Source organism: Centropristis striata, chromosome 20, assembly GCF_030273125.1.
Source record: "Centropristis striata isolate RG_2023a ecotype Rhode Island chromosome 20, C.striata_1.0, whole genome shotgun sequence".
In the NCBI taxonomy this organism is placed as follows: Eukaryota; Metazoa; Chordata; class Actinopteri; order Perciformes; family Serranidae; genus Centropristis; species Centropristis striata.
The window spans coordinates 6,274,785-6,302,586 of record NC_081536.1 but is presented as its reverse complement, the minus strand read 5'-3'; the positions used below and the strand labels follow the sequence as shown (position 1 = coordinate 6,302,586).

At 41.7% G+C, this 27,802-nt stretch overlaps 1 protein-coding gene across 6 annotated transcripts; it reads left to right on the top strand.

Moving 5' to 3' along the window:
- The first annotated feature begins 94 nt into the window (after positions 1–94).
- Positions 95–27,802, top strand: srfb (serum response factor b). Of its 6 annotated transcripts, none has more exons than XM_059359687.1 (9): positions 95–1,127; positions 5,926–6,159; positions 18,766–19,006; positions 19,111–19,149; positions 24,009–24,173; positions 24,486–24,596; positions 25,117–25,314; positions 25,398–25,474; positions 27,001–27,802. In XM_059359687.1, exons 1-9 carry the CDS (start codon positions 474–476, stop codon positions 27,094–27,096), a joined length of 1,815 nt encoding a protein of 604 aa, XP_059215670.1. In that variant the 5' UTR covers positions 95–473; the 3' UTR covers positions 27,097–27,802. The 6 variants fall into 6 exon arrangements, with proteins under 6 accessions (XP_059215670.1, XP_059215669.1, XP_059215668.1 ...); XM_059359686.1 differs by having other exon boundaries at positions 5,926–6,192; positions 24,012–24,173; XM_059359685.1 differs by having other exon boundaries at positions 5,926–6,192.

Genomic DNA, 27,802 nt, shown 5'->3' with positions numbered 1-27,802 from the left:
TAGTTCCTGGGTTGTGATATCGCTCCGCGGTCGTAAACGCTGTTATAAAATTAGACGTTTTTATGCGTCCCTGAACCGCGAAGAGATACATATGACAGTATTGATTGCGTAAAAATGAACATTGGGATACAAACATGTCGATATTTTCGCTATTTTTGTTTCGCATGGCGGACTATTTGACATGGCGGATCGACTTCGACGGCGCTCTTCGCGTTTTCCTTTTTGAGAAAGTGCTCAGAGTTTTGGAAATAGAGGAGGAGGGTGAACCAAACTGAGCCGGGGTTGAAGGGTCTTGGGGGCAGCATCACTTTCGAAAGTTTGTCTCGGTAATTTCCTGGAGTCTCCAAACCACCGACTGGTCTGGTTTGTTTACATTTTGTGGCCCAGGCGTGTATGCGTTTTATCAGCCATTTACGAGACAACGCGGTCCAGCTCGTTGGGCTGGTGTTTAGAGACTCGGTTCAGTAAATATAATGTTACCGAGCCGGGTTGGATCGGCACCATCTGGAAACGGCTCAGCTTCCGGCAGAGGTAACAACACAGGACACGGTTCGGGGATTGTCGGCAGCGGGATCCGTCCCGTTTTGGTGAGAGCAGGGCAAGCTTTACCGGGGGTCAGCGAGAGTACCGGTGCAGCCGGGCGACAGGCGGAAAGAGACGCCGTCGGGATGCTGGGGGCTAATGGTCCAGGGGGTCCGAGAGGTGTAAGACCCGGGAACGGGACTGGGGTGACTCCTCTACAGAGCGCCGTCCAGGGCAACATGGTGGGGCTTAACACGGGGGTTGTGTTGCCTCACGGAGCCCGGTTCGACCCGGACAGAGAGAGTGCTCCTATGTGCAGCGGCTCGGATAATGACTCGGACTCCGGAGATGATGATGACCCAGTGGGTTCACTCGGGGACAGCAGGAGAGGGGTTAAGCGAGAGAGAGGGGAGGTGGAGGCTGCGGTGACGGGGCAGGAGGTGGGAATGGCTCCCGGAGGTTACGGCATGGTCCCCGGAGGGGTCGTCGGGGCAAAGCCGGGGAAGAAAACACGTGGGCGCGTCAAGATAAAGATGGAATTTATTGACAACAAGTTGAGACGTTACACCACTTTCAGCAAGAGGAAGACTGGCATTATGAAAAAGGTGAGTCAGGTGATTTGGATCTCATCCAACTGCAGTGACATTTGATTCGAGTGTCACTTGAGTGTGTGGCCTTGATATACTGCATTATAATCTATGGTTCTCATTCATTCAAAGAATTTAAGAGGTTACACCCTAATAAGCTGCACAAGTATAACATCAGTGGGACAGTACTGCACAGGTAATTGTACTATCAAAATATGCCTACATTATACTGATATCATTCTAAAATGTGAAGATAATTGTGGCACAAAGTGACTCGCTGGATGTGAAGGAGTCAGAACATTCAGGCAATTGGCTTTAAATAGACCTGAGCAAATGACAATTCTATTTATGACCATGACCACCCCAACTATCACACACACATTGCCCCTGACACTCACACACTCGCACAAATTTCCAGATAAACTGACACTCACTCATGCACTCACACATTGACAGACAGGCCTAGAACTGTTGGAAGTAGTTCCCATCAGTAGCCCTCAGTGCACACAGGCTGTTCCCTCTGTCACTGTGAAGCAGGGCTTTGCTTGCAGGCGGCGGCCATGCGGTGGTGAGCAGCAGCGGGCCTGTAGGTGCCAACAGCTGACTAAACCCCAGGGAAACAGGATCAGAGGACAGTCAAAGAGCACACGAACAGAAGAGAGAAGTCAGGGACGGTCTGTCCATGCATTATGGCACTGCACATGTTGATGCAAGCATCCAGCCGCATGCAGTGATGACTTTGCTTTCAGTTTTGATTGTTGGGTCTCACACACAAGTAGTTGCACATACATTTGGGTATCTTGAGTGCCCTTCCAACCCAAAAAACTGCAATAGGGCGACCTAATCAGTTTTCTGTGGGCTACCTAGGTCCGAAAACATGGGATTCAACAAGTTGTGATTTGGAGTTTTGATTCATGAGAATTACCCCCCTACCATTACCTCCACACACAGTTTAGAAAAACCTGTGCCTTCTTATACCCATAGTACCACTCTGTTTAGTATACCAGAGAAGGATTTAGTATGTCCTTATACATAGTTGGTCAAATGAAGTAAGCCAAAAGTTCAGTACCAGGATGTCCTACTGTCGCATTTTTGCAGTATGCAAGCATGCTTTTCAGGCTATTCTGACGCACAATCCTCTGTGCAGCATTTGTAAGCAAAAGGGTCAAAGTTCAAGGTGCAATGTTATGATACTGCATGCAACAGTACAAACTTTGTAAGGGTGGCTGCAGCACATGCTAAGACTCAGAAGAAAATGTATGCAATTTGGGACAAGGTGCATCACTTTTATTCTCACAATTCGATCAGACCAGATGGAGCTTTTTTTCAGGAGGGGTGCTTACATAGACCGTTGCATAAACAAAGTGTTTCAGACAAGAAGACTGCAGTTATAGACAGACATTATGAGCATCACTATTTTTTGAACATTTAAGTATGTAAATATGTTCTTGTAGAAACCCAACTTACAAGTATGAAGCTGAAAATTAGTATAAAATGTCCCCTTTAAAGATGGAAGAACTTGCTCCGTGGTGCTTTCATTAAGGTCTGCAAAGTTTAGTAGCGAAGCAGGAAATAAACAACTCCAGCACTTGATAAAGTACTGCTATGGGGCATCTAAAGTTGATCATTTGGAGTCAAGGTCAGTTGTTGACCAGAAACTGTTGTTTTTGCTCTTGACATGATCATTTTTTTTTATCATGACCTAAATAAACACAATGTTTGATTGCAGAACAAGAGTTTTAATTTGTCCTTCGTGTTACTTTGGAGTGCTTGTACTGTGTACACTGCTCTATTTCTCTTCTTTTTTTTTTTATGTATCCCAGACTGTTGTCGTGGAAACTGAGGTGTCTTTATGTAGGCTCTTGGCAACATGAACACTATTTGACACACTGTGTGGATAGAGATTTTTGAAATGTTGCCTACACTATGTCAGCCATCATAGAAATTGAGAGGTGGGTGGAGTGGGAAGATTCATAGTAGACTGGTCTCAAACTGGTTTCTAGGATGAGCCCGGTTTAATTTTTGAAGGATGTGGTGAGTGAAGCACAGGACTATTTCTTCTTGTCTCTTTATATGCTTTAGGTTGTGTGCATGCACATTCTTGCACAATACAAATTATTACCTCAATTGCAGGCGTAGGATTACTCAATTAGGACTTGTGGTTCCTTTTTTTTGGTTCCAGTATTTGTCCAGTAAAGGGCACGCTTTCATGTTTGCTCTTTTTGTAACTAGACTACTTTCATGGCAGGCATTTTGACTTGTCATAAGAGGGAAAGCACAGATTTGGCTGATAACTTAAATTTTGGTTCCATTTAATTTTAGTGCCTCACTACACCATGCAAAGGACCCAACATGCACAATACCAGAGCTGCGGTTGAATAGTCTTTTCTTTTTTTTTTTTTTGCTTGGCAAGGTTCCTAACTGAGTCCTGGAAGTATTTAAGTGGCAGCCATGATAAGAGCTGGTTAAATTCTGTTAATGCTAAGGAAAGGTGCTTCAATGCTTCCTTATCTCCTTTTGCATAGTAAAAGAAACAAAGCTGACCCATTTTTCCTTTGTGACAGCTACATTCAAAATGACACATCTTACAAAAATGTGACGATTCCTTTCATACCTTCAAACTAATTGAGATTTGATAGGTGTGATAGTGGACAGGAGAGTGAAACCACCACCAACAAGCCTTCATGTCACAACATGATAAGAAGGAACAGGGCTAAGTATAAAGAGAAGAAAAGTAGAAAGCACTTTTTGTAGTCCATCTTTGGAGCACTGTAGTTTGACCACAGCAGACCCATGTCAGTAACATTCGCCCTCAGCATAAATTGCCCTACGAGAGCTAAACAGTGCAGAGCGGCGGCAAGTGGGACACACAGGGACTGGCATGCACTAACATGCACTCGTGGCCAGACCAGCTACCACAACAATTTGTTGAAGAGCAAACAAGTTCAGTTTAGAACTCACAAGCAGGGAGCGTGACTTTATTCTCAATCCTTATATCTTTATACAGTAAATAGTTGTTTACTGATATATTAATTTCCCTTTAATGATAAATAATAAAAAGAAAAGCAATAATAATAATAAATGGTTTCAGTTCATCACAATTTCCCACAGACTATGATGCCATCTTAAAAAAAATGTTTTGTCTGAACTACCATCCACAGTCCAACTTGAGAAGCTGACACAAGCAAAAAAAATAATGATCTTCAACAATTAAAGATTACCAAATGAATAGTTGTTTATTAATTTTCTGTCAATTAACTCAACTATTTGTATAAGTGCTGCTGACAGTGTATGCACGCTTGATTTTGCATGTTTTCAGGAGTTGTGTGGCTTCCAGGGTTTTTAACTACCAACTATATATAGCTATAAGGCTACCATTGGGACTAGTGTTTTAACTGCCAAGATAATGGCTGAAAAATAAGCCACTGTTTTATCTTCTGAATCGCACAACTACATAAGTACGTTTGCATTCATGAATATATCTACTGCTCCTTTTTATTTAATATATAGGCGAGACTAGGAAGTTTTGTGTGACAGAGGAACCAATTACAGCCAGAGTTAACCCCCCCACACTCTGCAGCCATGAATATTTATGAGAAAATCAGCAGAGCAAGGAACTTATTAAAGCATTGTGTGGGTCCAGTTTGTGCTGCCACCTAGCACATTTAAGGTGACAAATTAGTCCCTTTCTGCCTTGGATGTTGGCCAAACATCAGGCTCTGTTGTTGGAGACCCCTCTGTAGCTGCTGCACGGCTAATCAAGGGAGATGGTAACGGGGGAAAAAAGGATGACTGGAGCTGTGTAGTTCATTACCTGCTGCTGTAATGCTGCATTAGCAGGCTATGAGGTGGATTGTGCAATTAGAGATACCTTTTAACGCCGTTCTTCAACACACACACACGCATTAAAAACCTCTATATAATTAAGGTGTGAAGTGCTCAGGGGAGACAAGTGCAGTGTAGCACTGCCACTGTAACAGTAGCTGGTCATCATTAGCCTTTCTGTGCACTGTCATCATATTATTACACACAAAAGACAATTCAACAATCAGCTTGTGCCCACATCTAGAGGATTGGACTGATATGACCCATAATGAACACAGTGTTTGAGTGTGATGAAGCAGAGCAGCATGAATGCATGGTTTTATAACCGCTCAGTAAAATCCTTTAATTTGAATGTGGTTTGTGTCCTCCCTGTGCGCTACAGCTTACAATGGCACATCTATCAGCCAGCTCTGACTGTGCTGCGTTCACCAAGGTGATGGTGGTGGCTCTGAGCCTTCACAGCACCAGAAGCGTCCTCCACATAACGTATGACTCATCGAGATGAAAAAGACTTTCTCAGGAGTTCACTCGGCGTGTGTTTGCTTGTTTACGGAATCAAATCTCATTGTGATTTGCTTTTAAACTGGGGGAGTTGGAATGTGAGCGTGTGAAGGACACAGCAGACGGTGATGTGGCCTCACGTTTCACAGACGGCTACCTCTGGGTGTTAGGAATGATTCCTTGTGTCCTCCATCAATACAGGGTTACTACAACTCCCCCCTCACTATGCAAGTCAGTCCCCAGCTGCAATCAGTCTCTCAGCTATATCACACTCTCTATTCTGGGAATCTTATCTTATGTTATTTTTAAGCTTCGCTTGTGCTATACGTCAGAGTTCACTACAGGGATATTTTTAGATTCTGGTTTTCTTGGCTAGGTTATTTTTTTCCTCTCAGAATCTCTTATATACAACCCCCAAATTGGTGAAACCATTTCTTGAACTACTTGTCCAATCCTCTTACACTTAATGTTTCTTCTCTCTCTTCCCCAGGCGTACGAGCTCTCCACGCTGACGGGAACCCAGGTTCTGCTGCTTGTGGCCAGCGAAACAGGCCACGTCTACACTTTTGCCACCCGCAAACTCCAACCCATGATCACAAGTGAAACGGGCAAAGCCCTGATCCAAACATGCCTCAACTCGCCGGACTCGCCGCCGCGCTCTGACCCTTCCACGGACCAGCGCATGAGTGCCACGGGCTTTGAGGAAACGGACCTCACCTATCAGGTGTCTGAGTCGGAGAGCATGGGCGACACAAAGGTTAGAATCAAAAAGCGGACAGGTCTGCTGACGTAGACCAGTCCCGCAGGCAGTTGAGAACACACTCCATCTGTTTTGGGAACATCGTAGTGCGGCTGTGAATTCCCAAAATTGAATGCACTCATTTCTGTACCTGTCTCCACAGCACATTTCCACTGCTTTCATCAACAATAGTACTCGAGTCTTTGTGACTCACTGTCTGCTTTTAAATGGAGACTTGAATTGAAGTGCAAATTTAAAAAAAAAAAAAAAAAAATGAAAAAAGCATCATAGAGCGTCTCTAATGGATACAGTGGGAAATCTCTCCAGAAAAGGCCAGACAAGCACACGAGCAGAGCAAATAAATCAAACCCACAAGCAGCTGTGGAAAATAATCTTTGTCCTATTGTAAACATTGTTGTGAACTTTTGCTGTGAGGCCTCTGTTTTGGCCTTGTGGTTTGGTGCTGAGCACCAAGTCATTTTTTAATTAAACCAGAAAAGTCTCAGTAGTCCTTCAAAGCGCTCTAAAGTGAAGAGAGAGCCAGATAAGATGTAGAGTATTATCCCACTCACTAAAGGGAGCTGTCTACACTTTACCTTTGTGACCTCTCATCCGGGAAAGCCTCGTAACACTCCTAAAGATAAATCACAGCAGGTCTGGGTTGTGTTAGGATGAGAAACAGGCAGCCTGCTAACTGCAGGACGGAGGTGTTTATCTTTGATTTTGGGATGGCGCTGTCTTGGGGTCATGGATGAAACAGTGGAGTTGTTCAACCGAACTTACTTTTCTGAAAACCTTGGTACTTCACACATTTGCGGCGTTTCAGTTCGTATACGTTTGTACTTGCACTTGCATAAGTGTGTTCACACTGGTAAGTGCAGCATGCAGCACACTATGAATAGTGCGATGTTACGCTCTTAACTCCACTCACAATAATTACAACATAGACTTATCAAGCTCAGTAGAAGTTATCGGGGTCATGTTCATATGATGCCGCTTTGTTTACATGTGAAAGTCACCAGCATTTTAGCCAACCGGCATAAAAACGGCAGGGTTTTTCCCACCAAGATTTGGGCACAATCCTCATAATTATTTAACACCACCCAAGCAGAAAGAAGAGAAAAAACCTGTCCTGTCTTCTGCTCTTGTGTCAGAGTTTCAGAGAAGGCGGGGCTAAGGCAGCTCCTCCACACACGCACAACTAAAAGTTGTAAATTGTTCTTCGAAAGGGTGTACTGCATTATTATGCTATTATATCAGCATCATTAAATGGTCTTAAAAGGACAATATTCTTCATCCTTGTTTATCGTCCAACAAAATGTGGTGACAAGCTGCCTCTTAACGGTCAAAAAACGAAGCGTAAAACACTCAACACTTCACACTATCAATGCTCATCATCTTTCCTATGTAGCAAAAGGGTCAGGACCACCAACTTTTTTCAGTGGAACTTGTGAAAAGGGAAACTAAGAGTTTTCAAAACAATATTCTAAAAATCTGTCCAAACTAACTTTAGGATGTTATATTTTCAAAAGATGCATGATGAAAGATGAATTTCTACTCTAGAAATCCTAAAAAAAATCATTACGAGTCGACTGTGTGACCTCTTCTCATCCCATGAAAAGCTGCAGTTTCTATCGCAGTATTTCCCACTTCATTACTGCAAGGCTTCTTAAACCTCAGGTCTTTGAGATATTGAAGTGAAGCGATAAATTTGTCAGCAGACACACTTCACTATCCACACCTTTGTGCACTCACGTGCTGAAGCTGAGATTCCCTGCGCTGTTTACACGGCTTAAGTGCGGCCCTTTGAAGACGGACACTTCCAGGCCTGTTTGGCTGCGTGCTGTTTTTACAAGGCACTAACTAACACGTACCATACACCGTCAGGGATGGGAGATCAACCTTTGCATGTAAAGCCGCTCTCATAGCCGCTCTGCTCATTGATAAAAATTAGATTCTGCCTCTGTTGCCATATTTGGTATGGTTTCCCTGCCTGCTCTCTTGGCTGAGGCCCCTCACATTCCTTATAAGCTGCAGCTGTCTTTGGAGTCCTGTGATCCCCCCCCTCATTTAGTGATATGGAGGGGAGGTAAGGATGTAGATATGAGCGGGTGGAATGGAAATATTTGAGCGATATTTTACATCCCGTTTCATGTGACGCCTATTTGTGACATTTGGGGGCAGTGACGCTATGACCTCTGACCCCTCAGCAATATGAGTGTGGGAGAGCAGCAAGCACCCTGTGAACACTGCAGAGAAACAGAGGGACACACTAGAAATTGTCAGTGCACAAGCTATGTCAGGATTGTTATGGTTAGGACCTGGCAGGTGGATAGGGTGGCCTCGGTTTCAAGGGATCATTTCTGTGCAGTAGGTCTGATGCGTGGTCGTGGCGTGCACCTCTGCAGCGTCTGGAGACTATTCATCAGCAGAGTAGTATGTCATACATACAGTCCAAGCTAGTCTAAACAGTGCAGATTTTGCAGTGGCTGGTGGGGGAAGCGGAGGACATTTTGGAGAAAGAGAGGCTTAGAAGATAAGTGAAGTAGACATGAGTTAGTGCTGTAAGCATAGCTCTAGAAAATCATGTGACTCTAGAAATTCTGTATTAAAAGTTTGTTTCCTTTTTATTACTCTCGCTGGATTAAAAGGAAATTAAATATTGAAAATAAAGACCTATTGGGGGATAATTCAGTTGTGTAAGTTTTGTCTCATTATCATGGATGATAGGCCCAAGAGGAGTTTTACTGATGTTTTTCAGTGGTTTTAAAATATTAATCTTAATTCACCAATGCATGATTTTCTTTCCTGATACTTTAACTCAGGCTGTCTGCCAATGCAGATAAACTTGCATATGGTGATGAATAATGCAATATTATGTTCCCAGGATTGCTGTGGCACTGAAATTGAGTCAGTAGCACATACTGTATAAAAGAAGTGGACTTTCCAGGTCTGAAAAGTGAAGCCAATGCTGAAGTGCCTTTATCTCTATTCTTTCCAAAATTAGTCTGATTGTATTGAAATCTATGAGAAATCGACCCTACTTATCACTTGATTTGTTAGCTCAGTAAACATTTTCTTAATAAGGTTATGTTCTCAATCTTTAGTTTCAAATCTTCAATACAGCGTGATGTTCATTTAGTAAATTATGGTCCCATTTAGAGTGAAATAGACGATAAAGCAGGTTGTGTCATCATTGTTATTGACAAATCATTACCATGGCGTAGTCCACCAAAATAAAAGCCCAATAAAGCCATGCCACAATGTTCAACATGCAACATCATGGATCAATCGGCTCAAGACAGAAGTTATTTAACATATATTTAACACATAGGCTGTCCAGTTAAAGATCAACAGTTCCCTTTTTAATTTCAGTGGAAAAACATGACAAATCTTCAGGAAAAATTTCTCTGAAACCACCAAAATTTGTTTCTAAATGAATTTCAATGCATCTAATTGGCCCTGCAGTTTCAGAATCATGGCTTGTATCATCCTTATTGTTTCATACTTGGTAATTTTGTGTTATTCTTGGTTAAAGTTTGAGACTAAACTGTCTGAGCTGAATTATTATCTCCTCATCTGCTGACTGGTCTGATGCATATCTCGCTGGGGCGAATTGATTCTTGTGTCAGTGTCACCAGACCTAAATTTGGTGCCGAGCTCACAGCATGAAATCTAACAATGAGAGATGTCAGAATGAAGAGCGCAGGCTTCTTTTCGAGAAACATCATTAGCATTTTACTGGAAGAATCAGTTTATTCTTCGATTGAGAGTATGTTTAGTTGAGCAGTTTGCAGTGTTGAGATAATAAGACATTAAGTTTAAGATGCGTGACTAGAAATCCCAGGCTTTTCTATGGTTATTGCTCTGGCAGCGCACCTTAAGTGCGTAAAAACAACAGCTGAAGGCAACAAGTCCAAGGCTGTTCTCTAAGGGCTGTAAAAAGGCATTCAGGGAATGTATTGTTTGACATAGGGGTGAATGAGGTGGCTACCAGAAATTAAATACAAATATTTCACAAAGAGGGTGAATTTGTAATTATTGTGGCATCCTCAGCAGATCTTTGAATTGTTGTGGTTTCTGTGGCTGCTTGCTGATATCAGACGTGCCTACAGTACAGATGTTTTTATGTTTTTTGGGTTATTTTTGGACGGGGATGGCAAATCCCACAACTCATGTTTGCTTAGAGGATCTAGCTTAGGATAGAATTCTCAGTATCACAGTCTCCTCTGGTTTTCCCCTCCTCTTCTCTCTCTTTTTTCCCCCATCCCTCCATCCCTGCTGCTCTGGCTGTCAGACTTCACCAGGATTACAACAGCAATAGCACTATTTGTTGCCCTGCTCATTAGCACAGATCACATTGTCTCAGCCGATGTGGTGTTGCAAGCAAAAACGCCAGGCCGAGGCCACTATCCAGACCAACAGCTGACATGTTAGTATTCCCTGCGTTGTGGCTCTTTGGACATCCTGCGACACATTTGACAGCCTCTTTATTCAACATATTGCGTGCATATAAATGTGTTTTGAATTTGAACTGGTCTCCAGAGAGAAAATTAAAGTAATTTGACAATTAGTTCCCTCTTAAATGGCAAACTGCACTTGAAAAGATTATCACTTTCTTTTATTTTCTTGTCGAGCTGCTTTCAAAAGAGCACAGCGGTGGCTCGAAGTAGGTGACAAGAAAATCGACGAGATAATGGAAAGTTTATTTACTCAGATATGCTCTCTTATCACAAAGCTGCTCCTCAACAGACTATGTAGAGAGAGGCGGCGGTGGAGGTGGTGGTGGTGTTGGAGGGCTTCTGACGGTGTCGGCAGCAAGAGCAGCATGTTGGCTGTGTTAGAGGGGAGGAAAGCAACGTTATGTCACCCCCCCCACCCCCCCTCCCCCCAACCCCCACCTCCCTTCCACCCCCTTATTTTACAGCAAGCAACTGGACAGGTCAGCCACCATTGGCTGCACCTCCTCCACTTGGGCTGCCTTGCCTTTTTTAGCAGTCCCAAATGGAGCTGCAAATTCCATGTTGCTGGCAGGGTGACAGACTGGGAGATGGGAGCCAGCAAATGGGAGATTAGACGAGGACCAGCCACCAGTAAACTGCACAATGGGCTCTCCAACCAACACTGGACGAGCCTGCCAGTTGTCACCTTCAATTTGGAATGATTAATCCCTCGTGAATAGGGAATCATTTGTGTCCTACTCTTTTTAATTACTCTCTCATTTCCTGTTACTTTAAAACAAGGTCGTCCGTGTGATGTCTGTGGATGTGAGGAGGGCAATGAGGGCTTTTATTCTATTACCATATATAGAACCCTTACTCAAAATGTGCAAACCAGCGTATTGAAAAGACTTTTCAAGACGCATTTCTTCACTTTTGTGTTTTTCTAGCACCAAACCTAAAACCCCCTAGAATTCTTGATTGCATAAATAAGATTGCTGGTGTCTCTCAAGATTTGCATTTATTGGATTCTATCTCCTGATCCTTTTTATATTAGGATTTCTCATATGTTCATAGGAGGGGCAGTATGTATAATACTAGACTTGCTGGAGTAAAATAGATTACTTAGCATGTTATTGAGGGTTCAATCCGTGGCTGTGCAGTCTGAGTCCAGAGGATTCATTGCTTATTCCAGACGACTCAGCTCCCCATTCGCACGACTATAAATTGTGGCTTCATTTGTTACATTGTGGTGCCTCATTATACAAAGTGGCGTGTTTTCCCAGGTCAGGCCCTGCTTTGTTTTTCTCCAAAGCAAGGAGAGCAGGAGTGAGGTTGATTTGAAAACAAGTGGTAAGATAGGAATCTTTGATAAATCTGTAAATTAAATAAGCTTTTTGTATCTTTTCTTTCAGGAGGACACAATCTTAATGGTCATATCTGAGTTAATTATCAGCTATGGTCATTTGGTTATCCAACTCAATCTTAGAACCCATCAGCTTTCAGTCTGACGATTTAGCCTTAAGGGACAGCAGCCAATGTTTTTCTGGTTTCTGGTATATCCTACGGATATCTGAGCCAAGACTTCCTGTTCTTCTACAGTCCAATTAGCCACTGAGAAAAATAAATTGTTGTCAGACAATAGCTGATGGTTTTAGAGATTGCATTTCAACCAACGTGTTACACCTCTTTTCACACAGAGCAACCAAAGCCCGCTCAAATGTGATTGGTCAATACCATTTTGACAACAAGCAGGAACTAGAACACTTCTGATACCAGAGTGTTGTTCCTTTGCCTACAGATCGTGATTCAAATGCAGATAACTGCTTAACCGTAATATTCACTTTCAATTATATCCTGAAAATTTACTCAATTAATTGGGATTAGTTAAAAAATGTCAGAAAAAACTATCCATACCCATCACAACTTCTCAAAACCCAAGATGACGTCAAAGTTTGTCGTGTTGTTGGCCAAAATTCCAAAACCCTAAAATCTTAAGTTTTGTTTACAGCCTCAATTCCCAAAAAGTTGTGACGCTGTGTAAAATGTAAATAAAAAGGAAAGGATCCAAATTCATCCTGCATGAATCAGAATTACAACAGATCGAACATAAAATATATTTTGTATCTAAGATAGATACTTTATTTATCCCGAGGGATATATAAGCATCCAGTAGCAATATTCAAACATACATTGAACATACCCTATACATACATTAAAAATAAACGTAACCTATAAATAATTAACCTATGATAAATCTGAATTTACATTTAAAACCTTTGCTAAAATATTTAAACATTTGCAGAGAAATTGGACGTTACTGTGAAATTAAACATTTGCAGGAAATTAAATTGAATAATGTGCAGATAAATTAAACATTTTGCAAAGATCATAAATTCAATTTAAAACTGTACAATGGATTGGCAAATTACTGCATTCTGTTTTATTTACATTTTAGACAGCGTCCTAAGAAATGCAGCAAATATTCACAATTAAGAAGCAAAATGTATGCAAAGCTGACACTTTGCCTTTTAAAAATGACTTTTTTGATCAAAAATAGCTGCAAATTAAGAAGCTGATTTACCTACAGCTTTTTTCAGCTCTTAGTAATACTACACAAGCTTCCAGTACATTTGAACATTATAGTGAAGGGGTTAAGTGATGCGGATGATATGATGTATCATACAGTGTGTAATATTATATTAAAGGAAGTGGGAGAGGGACTAGAGGAGGAAATGACAGTGGTGCTGGGGCTTTGGCTACACTTCTTTTCTGAAGGAATGCATTACACCACTGTGGCCTATGTTTACTATGCACTGCCTTGACTCTGAACTAAAAGCCAGCGCTGTTTATAGACCGGCCAGTTGAACAGGAGACACATGGAGATGGTCAAACAAAGCAGTAGGTCAGTGGAAGTGGAACTATGTAGGTCACAGAGATTGTGGCAGTTTGACTAGATTACTACATAGTTTAAAACCTGCACGATCAGCCAGTTTACACTATCGGAAGCCAAACTCGGTGTCATATGAAAAAGCTGCAACACAGTCATTGGTCCCTCTGAGTGAGCCTAGTCCTGGTGAAGCATCTGAGTCCGTTATAGGAAGTCAGCCGTTTCTTGTACGGCCCCAGTGGTGAGAGCTGCTCCGAGTCAGATGGCGGCTGTTTTCACGTGGCCTCTTTGCTGCATCAGCTGGCCAGGAAAGGGTTAATTCTCCCTCAGAGGTGTTTAGGTTTACCGCCAGCTGTCTGAACCCTCAGCTGTTTGTGCTCTCGCCCCTATCCTGTCCCCTGTCCCCGAGCCCCTCACACAGGTCTGACTCTGCTCCGCCTGCCGCACACTGACTCACATACTGACACTAAAAAGTGCTACTTGCTTTCAAAGACGATCCAAATGCTAATTTCCTCGATTTAGGGTGTCACGATTTCAGTTCTAAATTGAAAATCACTTGAAATGAGGTTCTCAATTTCAACCCCTATTCTGGATGTACTTTTTGTAATGATACGTGCTGTTATGACGCATGTTAATATCCATGAAGAGTCAGTTTGTCACGAGTTTAAGTGAACATTAATAAACACTAATGACTTCAACTAAAATTGGAAAAGCTCCGGGGAAAATGATGACGTGCTGACAGCTGTGTCATAGTCTGACTGTCAGCAATCACTCTGCGGTGACTGACAGACCTGATAGTTGCTCAGCGAGCGGCTGACACATCGTTGTCGGGTGAATTTATTCAGTTTTCCTTCTTGGTTGAAAGGGCAGAACAACTGTGAGTCCTCTGTGTGGCCCTCCCTCTTTGCCTTTCCAGCTGCTGTTTAACTAAAGAGGTAAAAGGACCTTGGACTGTCAGAGCCCCTCAGCAGGGCCTGGATCTGAGCTGCAGACAAGCTAACTAACTAACTGCTCAGCACTGTGTCGCTTTTAGTTTTGTCTCGTTGATTCAGAGCAGCTTGTGTAAGACAACACCTGCTTCGCCATCTGCACGTCACAAGGGCCAGAAAACTCTGCGAGTTAACAGCGACAACCTTGATCATTGGTTAATCCTCTGAGCTTTTTACCTCATTGAAATTAAAAAAAAAAAAGTGTTTAGTCATTGCACTGAGCCATACTCTCTTTGATATTAAGATGTGAGCAGAAAGACTGGGAGCCAATCCTTACAGCTTGCATGATAGTATGTAGTTGGAAAGTCTTATCAGTGGAGTCCCTGCTGGATCATCCACCTCTCACCCATGTAATCAGTCACATATAAAAACCAATACTGCTTTGCTAACGGAGGTTGGCCTAGCCTGCTTCTACACTACCTTTCTTTTTCACAATTTTCGACAACGTTCATACCTTATTTTCTTGTGTGCTCATTGTAAGACTGTCCATTGTGACAGGTTGTGTCACATTGTTGCTATATAATAAGCCCTATTCACGTACCTCATCTGTTATACTGCTGCACTGTGTGAAGTGCTTTGCATCCATCATACAATTGCCTTGTCCCTGTTCTGAGGCTGGATTGTAAAGGACAAGGGCCCTATTTAAATTATCTATAGGGCTTAGTCTAAGTGTGTCCATCTACATTCTTGCTTGTCAAAGGTGCATCATCTTGGCAGAATGGGTTGTACTCAGTGTTTTTTTTATTTATGACTTTAATGATTAGAGAGGCTGCTTATAGTAATTGTTAACGTTTCCATGTGCACAGTAATGCAAAAAAGCTAAAAACTTTAGTAAGAAACTTCTGAAATAATCAGTGAAGTTATGCTGCTGTTCTATGCGAATAAATGCTCAGTGTGTATATAATTTTTTCCTTATTTTGTCAATCCAATCCACTCCCACATACTGCCATAGAAAAAAATAAAAATAATAAATAGAGAGATAAAAAATAAATAACAGTCATAATAAAAATAAATACATAATCATGATAATATATAATAATAAAACATAGAAAAATAAATAACGCAGTAAAGGATAAATAAAATATATAAACAAAATACATAATAATAGAATAAAATACAAAATACAAGGGGGACATTCTGCACTCTGGTACATGCCTGTAGTAGTTATGAATGGTCAAAACATACATCAGGACCCTATTATCTTATGGGAGGGTGTTGAGCCTGTCAAAAAAATCAACGGGTGCCATATTTTGTGGAATTCTCTTGTTGAACCTCTGAAGTACTAATTGTCTCTAATTTCATGAATAACATTAGGTTGCTGAGCCAGACAGACACTGGGTGGATCAAAAAGATTGTATTTAACATTTTCCTTATTAATGAGCCTGCAGATATAACTGCATCACTAGTGTGTTGTGAACCCGACCATGTTGCTGCCATCTAAATAGCAGAAAAATAGTGAGCCATTGACTTTAGACCTGTTTTTTGTTGGTCAATAGAGCTATTGCTTTCTGCTGCTTCAAGATAACAACAATGCTCCTGACCACATTTCAACACATCCATATGTACAAGTAGATTTGCTGCTTGCATAATGTGGAAGCTGTGCACGAAATGCCAACTGAACTGATGAAAGCTTAATTCAGGCAACATAAAAGCAGTATTTTCTGGCCACACACCTTGTTAACATAAGCCACTGGTGATATTCTCTGCAGCTCCTGTATCTATGTTTAATCAAACCCTCAAAGGACACCGGCCCCACAGGAACACGTAAACTCTTTCTTCTTATGTGTAGGCTTGTTCCCATTCTGCTATTACAGACCATTAGTATCAGCAAAGAAACAGGCATGGTGGGTTTAGATGTGCTTTATAGTCCCCGGCCTAACGCCTACCCTGCTCTTATCCTGCAGCCCACTCACCAACACATCCTGCTCCGCTGTTCAATGGATGTTCACGTTAGCGTATGCTGTGATGCTACATCTCACCTCCATTAATCCTAAGTTTGTGTGAGCATCTTGTATGCCTGATTGCCACACATTTTTCTGAGATGTCATTATACATGGTCAGTTAGTTGTCATAGTAACTAGACAAAATATGAGTGTAGAAATGATCTTTTTGTTACTTTTCAATGGACTTGGATCGAGCAGTGGTTGGATCGTAATGGCAGATAAGCATGTATAGATGATGAATGGATTCAGTCGTGTTCCGACACCGTTTGTATGATTTCTACCTCTTTTTTTTCCTCTGTATTATGGAGTCGCATAATACTTTTTGGTCTTTTTAGACTTCAGAATAGAATTGCTGAGAGAAACGATCCCTGCACCGCTTAGCATCTTACATATGGATGCAATTAAAGGGGTCCCAGTCTGTTTCTCCACCTTTATGTCATTTGCTCTTTCGTCCATTAAAACCCACTCTGGTTTCTATCACACATCTATTGATCCCTGAAAACACTGCAAGTATTAAAGCCTCCTGCTTAAAGAGGAAAAGCCCCATTAATGGTGTTGTTTTAGGTGTTCTCATGTTGCTTTTGCAGTCACTGGGTTAAATGGGCTGTAGTGCAGTTTGAAATACTAGCAAATAATGATGTCATCAGGATTATCTTGGACTTTGTTGAGCTTTCACCTTTTTAAAAAAAAAAGTGGAGATTGTTGTTTGACTGTTTTACATTTCTGTCACCTTATTGATGAGCTTTATGTCTACATATTTAGTTTTTTTGCACTCTTTCGTACTTTCTATTGCAAGAGCTGCGCAACAATTTCTCTCGAGTAATACAAATTTAAACTTATAGAAAAATGTTGCCATTTTTCAGCCAGAGAAGGCCTAGCAAAATACACTAATGAGTTGCATTCTGGGAATTGTAGGAATATGTGTTTTTGGATCTTGACCCATTTTGGGGACAAAAAGTCTGAATACCTTGGTGGCTAACATTTAAATGTAAAAAAAACAAAGTTAAAAATCAAAGTTCCATTAAAAAGTTGCAATACTTAGCCACTGGCGTACCACTTAACTCATTCTTATTCACTGACATAATGCAATACACAACTAAAGGAATACTTCACCCCAAACTGACTGTTTGTATATCAATTACGTACCCTGAGTTACCTGGAATTCTAAATGAAAACTTTGTTTGTCTCGCATTCCTCCACATTGAACAAAGAATCAAAAAACAGAGTAAATCCTCGATAAAGGATAAAGAAAAACTATATCAAAACACCTGTTTGCAAACTCTCAAACAACTTGGGTAGTATAATCCCATTGTCATTTATCCAATCTTATGCTGAGTATATCCCAATATACTTTTTTTTTTTTTTAAAGTGGAGATTGTTGTTTGACTGTTTTACATTTCTGTCACCTTATTGATGAGCTTTATGTCTATATATTTAGTTTTTGTTGCACTCTTTCGTACTTTCTACTGCAAGAGCTGCACAACAATTTCTCTCGGGTAATAAAAATTTAAACTTATCTTATAGAAAAATGTTGCCATTTTTCAGCCAGAGAAGGCCTAGCAAAATACACTAATGAGTTGCATTCTGGGAATTGTAGGAATATGTGTTTTTCGACTTTACCCATTTTAGGGACAAAAAGTCTGAATACCTTGGTGGCTAACATTTAAATGTATAAAAACAACAAAAAAAAACAAAGTTAAAAATCAAAGTTCCATTAAAAAGTTCACTGGCGTACCACTTAACTCATTCTTATTCACTGACATAATGCAATACACAACTAAAGGAATACTTCACCCCAAACTGACGGTTTGTATATCAATTACGTACCCTGAGTTACCTGGAATTCTAAATGAAAATTTTGTTTTTCTCGCATTCCTCCACAGTGAACAAAGAATCCAAAAACAGAGTAAATCCTCAAACAACTTGTGTAATATATCCCATTGTCATTTATCCAATCTTATGCTGAGTATATCCCAATGCTTTTATTTTCACTAAAACAAATGTAATACACCTCTGCTTCAGTGGGCCTGTGCAAGCCTGAGATGGTTCATGTGGATGTGTTGTAAATAGTTTGGGAAAGTAGTCAGCATGCAACTGAATAAATGAAACTTGAATTATACAGTTTGTAAACTGATGATTTGCAGCCCTCACTTACTTTCATTCATCAAGGATTTACTCTGTTTTTGGATTCTTTATTCAGAGTTTTTTCTAGAATTCAAGGTAACACTGGGTGAGTAATTGATTTAAAATTTAAGGGTGAAGTTTTCCTTTAATTTCATCAAATGACTTTTCCTCCTACTCATACTCAGATTGTTTGCTTTCTCCCACAGGACACACTGAAGCCAACGTTCACGGTAGCCAGTCTACCAGGCAGCACCAGCAGCGCTCAGTGCACGGTCCCCACCACCTCCACCACCATGCAGGTGAGCAGCGGACCTTCGTTTCCCATCACCAACTACCTGGCGCCCGTATCGGCCAGCAGCAACATCAGCGCCAACGGTACCGTCCTCAAGACCGCCGCTGCCTCCGCCGGGGTCATGCAGCTGCCCAGCGGCTTCACTTTCATGCCCGGTAAGCTGGAGAGCAAAACACGGGGCTGCTTTACCTCAGCACCTTGTTTCTGTTACAACACCCTTTATTTAACTTTAGTTTGTGTTGTTTTGTGACATAAATAGATCGGACAGACCATGGGACAACAAACAGGATCATCTTAGGTAAGGTGACATGCTTAACCCATTGAGGCCTAAAACGCCTGTAAAACCTCTGGGCGATTTTAAAATAACCCCCTAAAACCTGAAGTTTTTCTGGAAATTCAACAGAAGTGTCAACTCTTCCTACTAAATAATAGATTTTTCAGCCTCTGTAGCAGATAGAAATGAAATTCAAAAAGTATTTGAGAGCTTATACAAATACTACAAAACGACGTATCAGCTTTCCAGGCTTCAATGGGTTAAATGGAAAGTAGCTGGGTTACATTGAAGTATCAGGGTCTGTGAGTCCTCTCTGTCCATGATTGTCCTTCGAAATCCTAGAGATTCTTATGATCCATGACTTGAATTTCTGCTAAGACGGGGGATTTTTAAGCAGGTTGGGGTCTTCCACTCTATTAGCTAAAGTCTGTTCTGTTGGCTATAGTACACAAGATAATATAACAACGTTCTGCAAACAAAATCAATTTATAGTAAGAAAAAAAATCACTTTGGATTCAAATATGAGTTCCAGTTTTTTCCAGTATGTTTCCCATTCTTTAGTGGCATGTCTCAGAGAAAACATCAACCGCTCCATTGTATTTTTGGAGATGCCTTACTCAGCCTTTTCCTGAGTGTTACTTTTTTATGTTTTAAGGTATTATGTTTTCAAGTTGTATGTCCATTTGTAACTTTCTCATTATGATGATATCTCAAGAACACCTTAGGGGAATTTCTTCAAATTTGGCCCCAATGTCAATTTGGACTTGGGATTTGGTGGTAAAACGTTTTTGGCCATAACTCAAGAATTCCTCCACGGATTGTGTCAATACTCACACAAATGTCTAATAGGACAAAATGATGAAGTGAGGACAGTTTATGTCCAAAAGGTCAACTTCACTGTGACATCATTCTGCACAAACACTTTTCTGGCCGTTATACAACACCATAGCGCAGGAACAGAAAAGGTCGGATACTGAATTGGTGACACACAAATCTTGGGTGTCCACCTTGAAACTGTGCTGATTTGATAGTTTTCTGTGAAGATGTGTCAAAACTTTAGAATTTGTAGCTTATTTGTAGCAAAATCCATATTTAAAGCTTTGTCTTCTGTCATGGACTACCATGGATGTAAACTGAATGGATGATAGAGGCACACAACTGCCAGCTGGTATTTGTAGTGTACCATCTATTAGTCCTTTTGGTACTACATTCCTAACCTGCTTTTTCAGCGCAGTTGGCTCATTTCCAAAATAGATAAGAGTGAAATCAGGCTCTGAGCTGGCTATTGATCTGATCTCTGTTACTATGTCTACTCTGTAAGAAAGATTAGGACACTTTTTTTTTTTTTTTTTTAATTTCTGGAGTTAGAAGGAACCTGTTTCTCTGTGAATTCCCCCCACAGATTAGAGCCGAGCTGTCCTACATGTCACCTTTTGTAACTCTGTAAGCTTCTTTCTTAACCTTCATTTAAGGCACATTGTGGAAAGACTCCCTCTCCGACTGTAAAGATCCTTCTATGAATGTCCTAACTTATTCCTTTCTCTCCACTAGTTTTCTGTTCCATTTCTTAATTATTTTCTTTATGCTTTGTTGATCTTAACCTCATCCTTCAGAATTGAATTGACGCTTCTACGGCCTTCATGTTTTGTTAATGTCACCGTGTTGTCTTGCTTATTAGCTGATTAGAATTTGAATGGCACTCGGCTGTGACCTCCGCCTCGCCGTGGTTGTGCCCCCTCTCTCTCTCTCTCTCTCTCTCTGTCTTGCTCTCTCTCGCTCTCTCTCTCTCTCTCTGTCTTGCTCTCTCTCGCTCTCTCTCTCTCTCTCTCTCGCTCGCTCGCTCGCTCTCTCTCTCTCTCTCTGTCTCTCTCTCTGTCTCTCTCTCTCTCTCTCTCTCTCTCTCTCTCTGTCTCTCTCTGTCTCTGTCTCTTTCTGTCTCTGGCTTTCGCTCTCTCTCTCTCTCTGTCTCTGTCTCTCTCGCTCTCTCTCTCTCTCTCTCTCTGTCTCTCTCTGTCTCTGTCTCTTTCTGTCTCTCTCTCTCTCTCTCTGTCTCTCTCTGTCTCTGTCTCTTTCTGTCTCTCGCTCTCTCTCTCTCTCTCTCTCTCTCTCTCTCTGTCTGTCTCTCTGTCTCTGTCTCTCTCTCTCTCTGTCTCTGTTATTCAATTGGCTTTATTGGCATGACGTAACAATGTATATATTGCCAAAGCAAGCATCCGAAAAAAGAATGACAAGATAAGGAAAGCAATATTTACAATAAATAATTATAATTCTATTATTAATTTTAAAAGAAAAACTAATAACAATAAAAGAAAGCAATATTTACAACCATTGAATTACAATCAATATATAATGTATATCTCTCTCTCTCTCTGTCTCTGTCTGTCTCTCTCTGTCTCTCTCTCTGTCTGTCTCTCTCTCTCCGTCTTGGAGCTGTTTACATCACACAACAGCCCTTCATAGCCAGTCATCAACACTCAGCGGCCTCTGTTTTTTTTTTTACAAAGCCTTCAGTATCCAGGAAAGCCACGTCTGTTGGCGACTGGCCCTGCCTTTGATTGTCACTTGGGGACAGGAATAATTAGGTGAGAGGGACACAATAGACCTGGCAATGAGGGATGACGAACACGGCCCATAATTAGTCATGAATATTCAATGAAGGATCTGTGGCTTGTGCTGAAATTATAATTGAGATGCACTTTGTGGAGCCGGAGCTTTGTGACAGAGTGGTCCTGAACTAGACATGACCCTTCATTAAAGGGGACTTCACAGACACTCTCTGAAACACAAGGGATCTCTACTGCACCGGCTCCATGAGGACTTTGGGGCGGCAGGATCTGATTTTTCGGGTCCCTAAAGTGTCTCTAAATTGGCTTTCCCCTCTAATTATTCATTACACTTCCTTTTCATAGTGGGCGAGCTGGGAGATACTGGGGCGTCAAAGTGTAGCCTGGGGATGTCAAGAGGTCACGATTCCCCCCGAAGACTTATATTATATTTGAATTTTACAATAATTTAATTAGATTTTATCTCCTCCTGCTCTGGACATTTATTTGGACTGTCCGTGTCCGGAATGGTTATTAAAAAATGTTATCGTTGACATTTAAATGCTGACAGGTGCAGTCTTTTCTCCAGTGTATGTTGTTGTCTGAACAGGCGCTGTGCTCGTCAGCGTTGTATTGTCTAAGTGCTGGCAGTAATGTGACTAACTAGTTGTCACAGTGTGTTGGTTGCCACAGCTGAAGGGACAGACACACGAAGCCCACTAATGGGTCCTGTGTGTTCTTCTGACTGACAGCTGAAGGACAGCCAGGACGTGTCTCTGTCTCTTTTCGCCCCTTTTTCTCTCAATCTTCTCCAACCGTCTCTCACTCACCCTCCCTGTTTTTCCACCCTCCCCCCCATTCCCCTCTCTCTCTCTCTCTCTCTCTCTCTCTCTCTCTCTCTCTCTCTCTCTCTCTCTCTCTCTCTCTCTCTCTCTCTCTCTCTCTCTCTCTCTCTCTCTCCCTCTCTCCCTCTCTCCCTCTCTCCTTCCCTCCCTCTCTCCTCTTCACCACCTGTCTGGCACATAGCGCCAGTGCCAGGTGGAACAACACACCCTCCCACACTAAAACCTCCTCAGTTGACAGCTTGAAAGGGCCTGCCCACCCCTACTGCAGCAACTGTTAGTGGAGCATGTGACCAAATGTGAGGGTGTAACTCCAGAGTCATGTTCTGAAATTAAATGTCTGCCATTTGTTACAACAAAACACTTTGATCAGAGAAAAATGAAAAGAATCATGCAATATTTGAAAAGATTGAAATGTCAGTGTGGCAGCCACACCACTTCTACTGTCCTACAGTGTGTGTGCCACTTTTCTCAAAAGCCATGTATGTATTAAAACTGCAAAATGTTTATTTTCACTGAGCTTTTTATAAGAACATTTAAACCTTTTAAAATGTATGTCTTTTAGCTGTGTACATGAGCTATAATATGTCTATTGACCAATTTTACTGTTGATGATGTATTTTGTGGGCGGAGCCTAACTGGTGATGGAAAGTGACAGTTAGCTGTTTATCACAGCAGTGCAAGCGGTACAGTTGTCAAATAATATGAATTGTCCAGATGTTTTTCTTGATTTATTATCAAATGACAGATTGTCTTACATGAGTTAGCTAACCCTTAACAATGTTGTGAGATTTCCCGACCAGTATTCACTGTCAGAATGGTAAATATCAGAGAATTACAGATATCAGCGTTCCAGTCCATCTGTTTAATGGTTTGACTTTTATGAGGGTTGACATCCCATAATATGGTGTTTTTCTGTAATTTCTGGCCATATTATGCTCTAATATGTATCAACAGACTTTAATTGACCCATTTAAGCATTTTAGGCATTTTAAAATTTTACCTTTTTTGACAGAAATCAACATACAGAGACATATAGTATGACTTTTTTTTTCGGGATGATTTCATCGGTCCAGTCCGTCTGTTTAATGTCTTGCAACCATAAACGTCTATGTCTAGCTTCAAAGGGTGTCTTTGACGAAAGTAATCGATATGAATCGATAACGGCCAAATAAAGACACCCCGTCCAGTCGGGGTCGGCCAGGTTTACTGTTCCTCTTGCTCTCACTGCCTTTCCTGACCTCTCCCCTGCCTCAAGCTTGAGCACAAACAAAACGGCTTGAATCACTTTGTTTGCTTCCCATTTACAGATCCAGGTTTGTTTGTTTGTTTGTTCTTCCTAGACAAACTGTACTGTGAGAAGATGTTCGCTGAATTTAAAAAAATGTACTGGATTAGAATCACAAAATCCACCTTTTAAGATTTCAGCACTTTTTTCCAGCTGTACTTTCCTTTCGCATTTCGTCTCATCCCCCTCTGTGTGTGTGTGCCCCTCCAGCAGGCACTCCTCTCCCCCCCGGCACCCCCACCATTCCTCTGAGCCAGCTGCAGCAGCACTCCCTGGCCCTCCAGGGGCAGCATGGTCAGGCCCTGGCTGGCGCCCCGCAGCCACAGCAGGGACAGCAGGCTGTCTTCCGCTTCCCTGCTGCTGTCTCCCTCACAGGTGACCTGCTCTGCCACGACTGTGCCTGCTTCTACTAACCACAATCATATCACACCATAGAGCTGCTGCTGCTAATACTGCTAATGCTACCTCTTCTGCTGTGACTAATAACCATGCACCTCAATAATAGGATTACTAACGCCACCTGCACGCCAACTTCTCCTACCTCAGCTAATAGTTACTGCACATGCTCCTACTGCCAGTGGCTCCATACGCCTCCCCCACTGCTGCAGTCCCCGTACTCCTACCGCTGCTCCCTGTGTGGGATGTTTGACTTACTGTAGTGGCTGTATGCCCTCTATGTGTCTCCAGGAGCGGGGGTTCCCCAGCAGCTCCAGGCTATCCAGGTACACCACAACACCCAGTCCACTTCCAACAGCGACAGCAGCCTCGACATCTGCCACACCTCCACAAACTCCACCGGTAGGTCAGATCCCCTCTCTGAAGAAGGGAATTTGTTTTGTGTACCATTTTAATTTGATGCGCACTGTTTACCTGAAAATGAAAAGTGTTGTTTTAAAAAAAATCCATCTTATATAATGGCTAACAAACTGTGGTATTTGTTAAGTTTCAATTGTGTGCAAACACACCATCAGAATTTTAGTTTGGCCAGAAAAATGGCACCTCAATGAGTATAATTGGGTTCCCTTGTGTGTTTCTGTCTCTTTTTGAGCCTGAAAGCAACAGTAAATTTTTAAAGAAAATAACGTGTTGTGTTTCTCCTGCTTGCACTGTTTCTCATTCTGCTCCTGCTCGATGTCCTCGAAAGTGTTATTGTGCCACCACACACTGCATAAGTAGGAGTTAGCAGTTGAATTTCAATAGATATTAAGCGCCATCTGCTGGCCAACATGTGTACACACCTTTTGCCCTCAGCATGACATTTTCTCTCCCTCCTCCTCCTCCTTCTGCCTCCCTCCCTCCCTCCTTGGCTTTCCTCCAGCGACGGTGAGTCTCCCAGCAACCATCGTCACCTCATCAGTGCCAACGTCTGTCGCGGGTCACATGATGTACCCCAGCCCGCACACGGTGATGTACGCCTCCACGCCGACGCTGGCTGACGGGGGGCTGGCTGTGCTCAACGCCTTCTCCCAGGGCACCTCAGCCATGCAGGTGTCCCACGCACAGGCCCAAGACTCAGGTAAGATACCCAACAACAAAGGCTGAACAGCCACTGTTTGCTGCTGTGGGCTTTGCTGATGTTGTTGTTGTTTTCTCCCCTAGGTGCTGTCCCTCAGGTGTTCCTTGCAGCACCTCCAGGCACGGTGCAGATCCCCGTCTCAGCGGTGCAGCTACACCCAGTACGGCATGATCTGCATTTTACAAGTGAAACTCTCATATTCCCTATGCAACCAGCATGCCACGTGACCGCACTAATGCATCCTAACAGAGCACTGGCACACAGAGGCCGCTGGGTTGTCACATTTTGCCTCTTTTGGATGAGTGTGAATGATCAGCTGGCAGCTTGTTTTATCTGTGATTTGTAGCAAAATACACATGCAGTAGACTTAACAAGACACCACTGTAGCAGTGCATGGAGATCAGAACTATAGTGTTTTTTTATTCACTTTTTAGGGTCTTATGAAGAAAACTCATTGGGAATTAATTTCCATAAATTGGTTTGAGTATATAAGTTTTCGATTATATGCAATTGGAAAAAAACATAAGAATTTAGGAAATAAAGTAGGCTTAAGGATTTATTTTTTCCTCATATATAGTTTGAAAAACAAACTATCTATCCTTAGTCTATAAGCCATTAATTAGACTATAATTGACCCATTTGAAGCATTTTTAGGCATTTTAAAATTTGACCATTTTTGACAAAAATTGACATACTATAGTACGACTTTTGTTTTTGAGGGGGTCATTTTTGGAAGTCCCATAATATGGTGTTTTTCTGTAATTTCTGACCAAATTATGCTCTAATATGTATCAGCAGACTACAATTGACTCAATTGAAGCATTTTTAGGCATTTTAAAATGTTACCATTTTTGACAAAAATCGACATATGACTTTTTTTAAGGGTGTCATTTTTGGACATCCAATAATATATATTTTTTTCGCTATTATTGGACAAACTATACTACCACAGGAAAATTGGGCTCAAATTTATTTTTCCCTCCATATATAGTTTAAAAAACAAAGCATCTATCCTTATAGTCTATGAAATCATATGCTGTATAGTGCAATTAAGAGTAAACTAGAGTTGCACTCGGATGCCAAAGGTGCATTCAAATTGCTCCAAGTTGGGAAGTCGTTTTTCCCTCTTTGGCGTGTTCATGAGCTTTAAGTTGTAATATGGAAATAATGAGTTGAACTCAGAGCATTTAAACATGTTGATAGCTGTTTTAAGTATTTGTGTGACAATGAAGAGCAAAGAAAACAGATCAGGTGAGCCATGAAATGCATACCAAGATTTTCTTGGCATTTTTTTTATTTTCACTGATTATTCACATGAATGCTGCACAAATGCCCTAACTATTTACGTAAATGCAATATTTAAAAAGTGTAAAATAATTGGTGCTTCTGCCTCGTGACTCGGAACTGCTCCAAAATGAAATGGGTTCGTCCGTGTCCCATGCTACACCCTTCCATGAAAATCGTGTTAGTAGTGTTTCCATTATCCCGCTGACGGACAAAGAACCCAAAAAAACAACCTAGGATAATAGAAAACGTCAGCATCTATTATATCATTACACCACCAGGATAAACAGCATGTAGCGTAGCAGGACTTCCATCTGCGCCGGGTGCCGTGATGACACGTGATTGGCTGTCTCTCTGATCGGCCCTGTGCTGTGTGGCTCACGTAGCTGTGTTGTGTTCCAGATGGTGATTGGCCAGCAGTCGAGCGGCAGCAGCAGTAACCTGACGGAGCTCCAGGTGGTCAACTTGGACGCGGCACAGAACTCAAAGAGCGACTGACGGACGGCTGGAGCTGTTTAACGCGGCAGACCCAGGGACACAGACAGACAGACGGATGGACAGACTTGCATACATCTCTATTTATTGATGCCTTCCTACAGAGTTTCACATTACACTTCTGAATGTGACTTTAAAGTACATATATACACACAATCAAGGGCATATGTGTGGCTGACCCTTAAACAGTATACAGTATGTTTTTTTTGGTATATAAATATATATATATTCGCAAATGCATAGGAAATATATCACAACATCCATCATCGGAACCTATTTTCTATGCCGTTAGATGGTGTTATTTTTGTGTGTGTGTGGTTTTTTTGTTTGTTTTTTGAAAATGTGTAATTACATGTACACACACACACACTGCGAGGTGCCACCGCTTCACACCAGCCAAAGAGACATTTGTTTGTCTGAATGTTCCAGTGTGAGCAACTTGTGCACAAGCATGTGTGTCCGTGTGTGCGCGCATATCTGGGGTTTGTAAATGGGCGGGGTGACGCTTATTGACTTAAAAAAAAGACATTTGGAAATGTACATAGTTTTTTTTTTTTTATTGATACCTTGTATTTTTAGCCTGGTTTAGTTTGTGGAACGGCATGTAGTTGTTTTTTACGTAGTGGTTTTGTATGTACATGAAAATGATTTGCATAAAGAAAAAGAATGATTTACATGTAAATGTAAATTAATTTAATATACCATCATA

What these genes read in the sequence shown, in the direction of transcription:
- srfb (XM_059359685.1), top strand. Translation starts at nt 474, where the DNA reads ATGTTACCGAGCCGGGTTGGATCGGCACCATCTGGAAACGGCTCAGCT. An exon ending in AGACTGGCATTATGAAAAAG is followed by an intron (nt 1,128 to 5,925) that starts GTGAGTCAGGTG and finishes TCTCTTCCCCAG; the next exon opens with GCGTACGAGCTCTCCACGCT. An exon ending in CAGCGGTGCAGCTACACCCA is followed by an intron (nt 25,475 to 27,000) that starts GTACGGCATGAT and finishes GTTGTGTTCCAG; the next exon opens with ATGGTGATTGGCCAGCAGTC.